Source organism: Anastrepha ludens, chromosome 3 (genome assembly GCF_028408465.1).
Source record: "Anastrepha ludens isolate Willacy chromosome 3, idAnaLude1.1, whole genome shotgun sequence".
NCBI classification, from domain to species: Eukaryota; Metazoa; Arthropoda; class Insecta; order Diptera; family Tephritidae; genus Anastrepha; species Anastrepha ludens.
In genome coordinates this window covers 27,080,904-27,090,433 of record NC_071499.1, presented here as the reverse complement: position 1 = coordinate 27,090,433, position 9,530 = coordinate 27,080,904, and the positions used below count along the sequence as shown (strand labels likewise).

General features: G+C 41.0%; 1 protein-coding gene across 2 annotated transcripts; it reads right to left on the bottom strand.

Moving 5' to 3' along the window:
* Window positions 1–5,239: 5,239 nt before the first annotated feature.
* Window positions 5,240–8,814, bottom strand: LOC128857237 (segmentation protein Runt). Of its 2 annotated transcripts, none has more exons than XM_054092886.1 (2): window positions 7,675–8,814; window positions 5,240–7,383 (listed from the first exon to the last, which is right to left on the bottom strand). In XM_054092886.1, exons 1-2 carry the CDS (start codon window positions 8,303–8,305, stop codon window positions 6,464–6,466), a joined length of 1,551 nt encoding a protein of 516 aa, XP_053948861.1. In that variant the 5' UTR covers window positions 8,306–8,814; the 3' UTR covers window positions 5,240–6,463. The 2 variants fall into 2 exon arrangements, with proteins under 2 accessions (XP_053948861.1, XP_053948862.1); XM_054092887.1 differs by having other exon boundaries at window positions 7,684–8,814.
* Between the last annotated feature and the right edge of the window lie 716 nt (window positions 8,815–9,530).

Here is a 9,530-nt window from a genome sequence, read left to right as displayed (position 1 = left end):
TATATTGTAGATTCTAAATTGTAAATCGTAATTTGGAGTGCTGAAAATAATAACTGATATTTTTTGTCGCCGTTTCGTCTGGGAAACCCAGCCTATGTTTTGGTAGAAGAATTGGTTTCTTTTGAAGAAAAATTAATTCGTTTTGCAGAAGATATTCAGAGCCGTAAATTACTTCATTTCAATTTTTAAAGCAACATCGCGATAAAACCAAACCAAGCACGAATTACTTCAGCACAGTTATAAAAGAATTAAAGTTTAATTTGCTGGCAGATTTCAGCAGCTCAAAACCACTTTAGCATTCAAATTCTTCCGTATCAAAAGATTGCCGACCCCTGGTCTAGCGCATTTTCTTCCACAAGAAATTCCTTTTTATATGGAATGAAGCAGTAAAAGCATTGAAAAAAAAACAAAAAAACTATTAAAAATCCACACAATTACTCCGCCGCTTAAAATATGCACCAAATTTTGGTGGGCTCTGGTGTAGTTCCAAATGGGCTATACAACTGCGAACTCGAAAACTTTCTAAAAATTCAGATTGAGCAATATTTAATAAAAAACAAGTAGTTAAATTTTTATAAATTTCGTATAAAGTTTGAAAGTTGGATCTATATGCTTTTGGCTATAAAATGAATAATATTAAAAAAATTCAACAAAAAATTTTAAAACGAAAAAATTTTATACATCAAAAAAAATAATTACAACAAACATTGTTTTTTAACTCGAAAAATATTGTAAATATTAAAAAAAAAATTACAACAAAAAGATTTTTTTTAACTCGAAAAAAAAATTTGTAAATATTATACAAAAAATTTTTCAAAAAATGTTCTAAAAATTATTATTGAAAAACTTTCAATAAAAAAAAATTAGTAAAATTTTTCTGAATTTCGTATAAAGTTTGAAAGTTTGATTTATAAGCTTTTGGCTAAAGAATGAATAAGAGTAAAAAAAATGTTAACTCAATAAAATTGTAAATATTAAAAAAATTACAACAACAACATTTTTTTTAACTGGAAAAAAGTTGTAAATATTAAAAAAAAAAATTTCAAAAAATGTTCTAAAAATTCATATTGAAAAATTTACAATAAAAAAAAAATCGTTAATTTTTCTAAATTTCGTATGAAGTTTGAAAGTTTGATCTGTATGCTTTTGGACGCGAAAAGATTGTAAATATTAAAAAAAATTAAGAACAAAAAAAGTTTCATAAAAAAGAAAACATTGTAAATAGAAAAAAAACATCGTACACTCAGTTACGTTCGCTACTGTACATAGAGAATTTGTAGATTTCGGTACACATCAGGGCGAATCAACTTTTGTGGGAAAAATTTAAAATTGTTTTGAAAATCGTATATGTACATATTAGGGCGGGTCGATTTAAAAATCGCTCATTGCTCTGTGAAAATCGTATTCTAGGGATCAAAATAAGAAACTTTGCCGAAGGAACCATACCTCTAAGACGAATTCTAATGTCCCCGCACATAATACGCACATTGATTTACATAGACGATGCAATCAGATCGCAATCAACATTTAAAATCCGTAAGGGGAAGTGGGCCTTGATCGGACATAACCTTAGAAAACCAGCACAATAAATAGCAGCGATATGAGCTCATCACAGGAGAAGTACTTGAACAACTGCCAGTTGAAGGAATCTCTTTTCTCACGTAAATACACAACGCTATCATACGAACTGGCTTTGTTCCCACCCAATGGAAAGTTGCACAAATAAAAAATGATACCTAAACCCGGAAAAAGTGCCGAGAATCTTATAGCCCACTGGCTCTTAAGTTATGGAGCCCCTATTTCTTAATAGAACAATGCCTATAATTGAAGACCAAAAATTAATCCCAAATCACCAATTTTGCTTCAAAAAGGCACACGGCTCCATCGAATAGGTAAACAGACTCGTAAATACTATTCACAAAGCTTTTGAGTAGAAGAAATATTGCACAGCCGCTTTTCTCGATGTATCCCAAGCTTTTGACCGCGTTTGGCATGACGGATTGCTATGCAAAATAAAAGACACTCTACCAATAAATTGTTTTTATTAAGTCCTACTTCAAAGACCGACAATTCTTTGCTAAGCAAAACGAAGAACACTCTGAGCTCTGTAAAAGTTTAGCTGGTGAGCCTAAGGACAGTATAATAGGCCCAATCTTATACTCTACAGCTCTACACCCGCGATTTACCAGTCACTGAGGAAACTATCGTCGAAACTTGCGCAGATGGCGCAGCTATTCTCGCAATTGACCCTATTCCCCAGAAGGCTTCACGTAACTCCAAAAAGGGCTTGAAATTTTAACTCAATGGTTAAGGGATTGAAGAATAAAATCCAATGAGACAAAATCAGTTCATGCAACTTCTACACTCAGTCGAAGTATTTGTCGTCCCGTGAAACTTAATAATGTAATCATACCAAAAAATAATGTTACGAAATATCTCGGTATGCACCTCGACAGCAATCAAACTCCGAAATCTCTACTGCTTACTTCATCGAAGTTCTCATGTTTCTCTCAAAAGCAAACTCTTACTTGACTCAGCCATCTTAAGACTAATGGGCAACTCAGACAGGCTTGGGGATAAACGCCGATAAGACGGATATGATAATTTTTACTAGAAGGTACAAGATCCCGAATTGGCACACCCCGAAGCTAAACGGCGTAGAACTGACTCTTAAAGACCACGCAAAGTACCTTGGAGTAATTTTGGATAGTAAACTATCATGGAATCACAATACATTGGAGAGGAAGAAAAAGGTAAGTAACGCACTACAAACATATATGCATGTAAAATAATGCTGGGAGTAACAGGGGGTCTCTCTCCTTCAATAATGTATTGGTGCTACTCAGCAGTAGTACAGCCAATATTACTCTGCATTGAGAAAAAATACACATAAAACACCTATGGAAAGTATTCAACGTCTTGGTACACTTTGCACGACAGGGGTAATTAAAATTACTACTACGGCAGCACTTGAAAGAATACTCAACTTACCACCGATTGGCATTGCGGCAGAAGGTCTGTCAGCGCGACTGGCGAATTTACCTGTAAAACATTCGGATATAGCTCGATAGGCATGAGTTATAGGGTCCAGACGGACTATATGACTCCGAAATACAATTGGGGGAAGAGATTCCGAATAACAATAGAGGAAGAGGGGTGGAAAAGAGGTATGAAACCTAGCCGCAATACGCTTAATATATTTACTGACGGCTCAAAAATGATGGACGGAGTAGGTGCAGAGATTTATTGCGCAGAGCTGGACATCAGGCAACCAATTAAGCTCCCTGACCATTGCAAGCAGAAGTCTTTGCGGTAGGAAAGGCTGCAGAAATACTCGTAGCACTAGCAATGACATCGAGCAACTCCAACATAAATATATACCACGTTGACAGTTAAGCAGCAATAAAGGCAATAAACTCATATGAAATTTCATCAAAAATCGTTCTTAGGACCAGGGAAGTCATAGAGAGACTAGCCACAGGCAGACGGTTACACATCTATTGGGTACCCGGACATAAAGGACATTGCAGGAAACGAAATTGTAGATGAGATTGCCAAAAGCGCTGTTTACAGACAATTCGTACAAGAAAACGAAGCCTTTAAATACGGTGTACAATGACATCGCTGCGGCATGAAAACACGGATAGACAGGAGGTTAAATAAAGAGGTCACTTGAAAATTGGCGAAAACCATGGGTACACAGAATGTAGATAAATACGCCAGATTCGTACTAGCCCTGTCTAGAAAGTAAAGCAGAACTATAGTAAGTCTACTGACAGGCCACAATTTGTTAGCGGCACACGCATACAAGATAGGAATTGCAAACAATGATAGCTGCAGATTTTGCAATGAACTGGAAGAGAGGGAGACTCTTGAATATCTTCTATGTTCTTCCCCTGCATTAGCTAGAACCCGAATGAAATGTTCAGGAGCTCTACAATATGAGAGGTTAGAGTGCCTCTCGGGATTAGAGCTTCAGAGCTTACTTAGATTCGCAAAAGAGCTGGCTTATTATAAGAAGCCTACTACAAGCAAACGTAAGGGTCAAGCTCCATCTGGCACCACTAAGGATAAATAGGTCTATGTGATGGCTTTCAGCCAGACAAGTCAACCTAACCTAACCTATGGCAGATAGCTCTGGGGCGCTGGAGCCAATTCTAGCACGGAAATACTGCAAAGATTCCAATCAAATGCTTAAATGAATCGTTATCTCAAATTTCCTACTATAGTTCAAGAAGTAAAAAAGGTAACCACATCACACAATATAAGACTCCAATGGCACCCATCCCTTTAATTGCAAAAATACTTCTCAATCACATCTCCTTTAATAAACTGAAGAGGGATTCAACAACGGATTTATTAGGCTAATAAGCAAGAATCTTGAAATGGTTGCACCACTGGGTGCTTGCCATGTATGGCTATCTTCTCATGTGTAATGTCTTAGTTTTAAATATTCCTGAATGTTAGTAAACAGATTGCAATAAATACATGGATTAACAAAAAAAAATAAAAAAAAAAGATTTTGAGTGATGGAAATCTTTCTTATCTTCATTTACGTACTGCAATGCTTGTCGGCTTGTATATGGCAGCTGCCCACTTTCCAAGTGTCAAATATGATTGACGTACGACGTTATTTGCAAAAAGTATAACACCACCCGACTAGAAATTTTGGTAAGGCGGTGATTAGGCGCAAATAAGGCAGACCGCATTCCAAATTTGCGCCTCATAAGGCAGTCAAACTAGGCCCAAGTCCCGAAAAGTATCGCCACACATCTGCCTCATTAGGCGAATTCCCTTCTAAAAATCAGTTAGGGATTCCAATTTATGCCTTGTGAGACACTGCCACAGATTTTCGATTTTCGTGACCACAACCAAATTTGGTATTGTTCTAGCATGCCAATCTTTGCCTTGCCTAACGTGGGCCTGGTAAGGTAATAGTGAGGCGTGCCTCAGTAAGGCCTGCCTAATTCGGGCCTAACTGATTCTTCGGCATGCCTCACTGTAATTCTAGTCGGGCATCCGACAGGGTGATTAATTTTGCGCCACCTTGTATATAGTTAGAGTCGATTTACCGCAACGAGAAACTAAAATCGCGCAGGCGGTTACTGCGCCAGTAGAGAAAAAATCAACACTTTCAAGCACAAATTAATTCTCTTCCACTTTTTGCTTACAAATCCAATTGAATTGAAACCACTTTTGTAATTTGTTTTTATGATTTTGAAAAAATATATTTTGAGTGTTTTTTTTGTTTTTGTTTCTTTTACTATTTGCATCAAATTCGTTAGTTAATTTTGTATGCTTGCAATTTTTTCTTATTTTCGTTTGCCAACAACTTACAATAAACATTTCTAATAAAACTAATAAATAGTACAAGAATCAAAAAACATAATTACATACATACATACATACAAATAATACAGTAATCTTCATTTTCATAATCTTCATTTACATAGGTACAATTAGATATTTACAGACATCGATTTGGTTGCGATTCGGAAAGAAAGAAAAATGCTGCGCCAAACAACACTGACAAATTTACGTTTGCAAGTCCAAACTAAATCGAGTATTTGCATGAATTCAACAAATTTATTGCGCGCACAAATGAGGGCTGTGAGATGGTGTGAGCGTGTGTGCGTGTGTATGTGCCTGAGCAAGTGCTTGTTGCTTCTTGCATTGCGGCAACCACCAAAACCGACGGACCTTTCTTTTTCTACCAAATTTACAAGAATTTTTTGTTTTAAAAGTCAATGCGTGTTTGTTTTTGCGTGTGTGTTTGTGTGTGTATGAGAGAGACAGGCCAAGTGTCCTGATGCATGTACAATGGTGCAAATACATATAAATGTGTGTGTGCGTGTGCGTGTTGGAAGTAGGTACATTCGAGTAAAATGGGGCGCTGACGTTCTAATTTGAACGCCATCAGCGATTTGCAGCAACTGCAGAGACATCAGACCGCCGATGTCTTTGTTACTTGCCTAAGTGGCGTTTTACGTTTTGCATTTTGCATCTTTCGCCTACTGCTTCTTCACGGATGACGTGGCGTTGAAACACTAATTGTTTTTTTTTTAAACTTAACACTATATCACAAAATATTTTAACTACACTCCGCCGCTCCAAATAATACAAAAAACAAAACCGTTTATCACATGTGCGAATAGGAGGAGGTGAGTGCTGGAGCGCTGGAGCTTAAGAGATCCCAAATGAGTTGCCCACTAAACAGCCGCCGCTTCTGCTGCTATTCAAAAGCATCATTCCTTTCGTTTTGCGCTACTGTCGCATTTGCCGTCGGCATTTTCTCATGCGCGCCACAGCTGATGGCCGCCGCATTACACAATTCACTTTGCTGCTGTCGGTCGGTGAGCGCGCCAATGTTGAACGGGTTCATTTTTCAATTCACACTCCCGCTGCTTTGCGCTACTTTCCATATTGAGTGTAGAACAACTCCGACGGCGGAGTGGGTAGTGTTTCAGTAGGGCCGCCACACGGTCTTTGTGGCATTCATCGCCGCCTTCAATTTGGTTGCCGCGGTAATTTCGGGCGAAATTTGACGAGCTTGCGCGGAATGTTGGTACTGCGTCTTCATCATGGAGGGCGCCTTGAGGTCGGAACGCGTACGCGGTGGCGGCGCCGGTTGCACTGATTTCTCCAGCTGTTCGCCAGCGGGCGCTATTGTGCGCGCCGCAATTGGTGGACGCAGTATGGGCACGAAAGCGGATTTCACTACATCGATTTGCTCATCGTCCGATTCGACATCTGGATCGGCATCGGACAAGGATTGTTCCAGAGCGGCGTTTGTCTTGTTGTTGCAATCCTCACCAACGCCACCGCTGCTTATATTGTGTACGTGTGCATGTGCGGGTGGTGAAGATGACGAAGGCCGTGATGAGGCGGGACTTATGTGTGATGGGCTGATGTGTTCCGTTGAGCCGTGTGAGCTGCTTAGCGAGTTGTTGTGCAGATTGTGGCTGGGCACGCGCAAGCTGGCGGCCGCGAAGTTGTACGGGTGAAAAGCAGCGGCTGCGACGGGATTGAATGGGAACTGTGGCATGCCTATGCCGTAGGCTGAACCAGGTGGCGAGGGAATCATGCCGATAGCTGCATTGGGCGGTAATGCACCGGGCGCACCAACTGGTGGCGGTGTCAGTTGGGAGGAGTGGAAGTCTGCGGCGGAGGGTGGCGCACCGCCGGCTGGTGGCGGGGGTGGCGGTACAATGGTGGCGCCAGCGTTAACCGGCAGCGTTGGCGAACTCTTGGCCAAAGCGGGATGATGCAGTGCGGCCTGGTGACGGAAGTAGTCCGCATAACCGTATGTCATGTAGGCGGCGTCGAGCCATGCGGGGTTCAGCATGAAAGGATTGAAAGCGCCAGGATGTGGGTAGCCATAACCTACAAAAACAAAGAAAACAAAACAGAAATAAGTAATGGAAATAATAAAAGGAAAAGATTTGTGTTTAGCAATTAAGAAAAAATGTAAAAGTGAAAAACGGAAAAACTAAATAGTAAAAAGGTAAAATAAAGTGAAGCCCTCTAAATTAAAGCAGTTCTTATAAAATTAGTACCGCGTGCAGTCCGAAAGCTGGTGCAAGTTCTAGTAGTAGTAGTAGTAGTAGTTCTAAACAAAACCAAAGCAAAGCAACCAAAGAGTCCAACTAAAGCGCAAACAAACTAAAAACTTACTTTGCTTACTTCTTGGTTCCCGTGGACCATCTACGGTCACTTTGATCGCCTTTGTGTAGCTCGCAATCTGCACCGGATAGGTGGCAATGGTGATGGTCAGCGTAAAGGATTTGCCACGTCCGGAACGTCCGACAAAACGCAGATCATTGAATTTCGCCACTTGATTCTTCATGATGGCCGTGCAGTTACGCAGCTCGCCGCAGTAGTTCTCATCGTTGCCACACTTGATGGACACCAGAGTGCCGTCGGGCACATCGTCCAAGGCGATCACTTTGAAAGCGCCCGGCAGCGATTTGTTGGAACGCCAATGATTAGGCAGCGCGCTGCAGAGGATCGATGGGGAGCCTGTTTGTGCCAGCTCGCCGTGATATTCCTGCAGCATCTCATGCAAACTGGCGAACATGTCGGTCATAGAGGGCGGCAATTTGGCAGATGAGCTACTGTTGTTGCTGCTGCTGTTGCAATTATTGTTATCCGGTGTGGAGGAGCCAGTCGAGCTGGCGGAGCTGGGCACGTGTGCTATTGTGCCGCCACTCTGTTGTTGGTGGGCTGTTGCTGAGGCGGATGCTGCCGGGATATTGGCAAGTTGCGCGGGCGCAGCGACCATTGTGGGGCCGGCTGGTAAATGCATTGTGGGTGCACGAATTTTGAGATTTCTTTTGGTAACGACGAGGGGCAAGGGATGCTGCGTGGGCACACAAGCGTAGTGTTGTGCCAGTTTATTATAGTTTTTTTTGTTCTTTTTCGGTTTGCACTTGGTTTTGTAAGTTTGGATTTTGTTTCTAAATGATTTTCATGTTTTGAGTACCAACACTTATTTCTTGTTGTTGTTTATGTACACTTTAGCGCTAAGGCATTATTTGTTGTTTTCATAGATTTGCACCTTCCATTATTTAATCCACATTCGTGTTTTTTTTTTTTTGGTTTTTTGATTTCCTGCCACGACTTCACTTCACGTAATTGCTAATTTTTGAAATCGTTCCGAAATACTCCAATTTGATGTGTTTTTGATTTCGACAGCTCGACGCGATTCACGTTTCGGCTTTGTTTATGCAAATTTTTCTAACTTCAATTTTTCGTTTCGTTTAGGAAAATCATCCACAAAAATTGCTCCGAGGAAAACGTTCCTAACACGCTTAAGTCGCTGAGTGAACTGACTCTCCGTACCGATCGTCATCAGTATTTGAAGTGAAAATGTGTGCCGTCCGCTGCACACACACATACGCACCGCCGCTCAACGTGCTCGACCAACAAACTTACAACGTTTGGTTGAGTTGTTGTCAGTGCCTTTGTTGTTTTTGCTATTGTTGTCGTTTGTATTGTTGATGTAGCGGTGGTCGGTTTGTTGGTGTGTTTGTTGGTCGATTCATTGGTTCGTCCCCGTCCAACCACGAAATTCACGGCCGGCTAAGGGTGCCGTCGCAGGCAGCAAGTCGACGGCAATGACGGAGAAGGAGAAGGCAAAAAGACAGAAGGCTGAAGGCAGAAGCGAGTAACAGCAACAAAGCCAAGGCTAGCTGGCTTGCTGAATGGCAGGTATCAGCAACCACCATTGCCGCAACAACAACCACAGGAAAAATTTCCCATTTTTCCATTGCGGTGTGCACTCGCCTCACCACAGCGCACACTAACGCGCACGCACACACACACACACACACACTCACACACACACACACTCACTGTTGCTGAGAGTTTTGTAGGCCGACCAAAGCGGGGAAAATATAAAAATTGAGCGCAATGCTCGCGCCTCTGAGTCGACTAAAAAAAAAAAACGAAAAACGGCAGAATAAATAAAAAAATTGTAAAAATTACACAAATAAAATCATCAACTGAGAGCGTAGCAAAGTTGGTAGTAA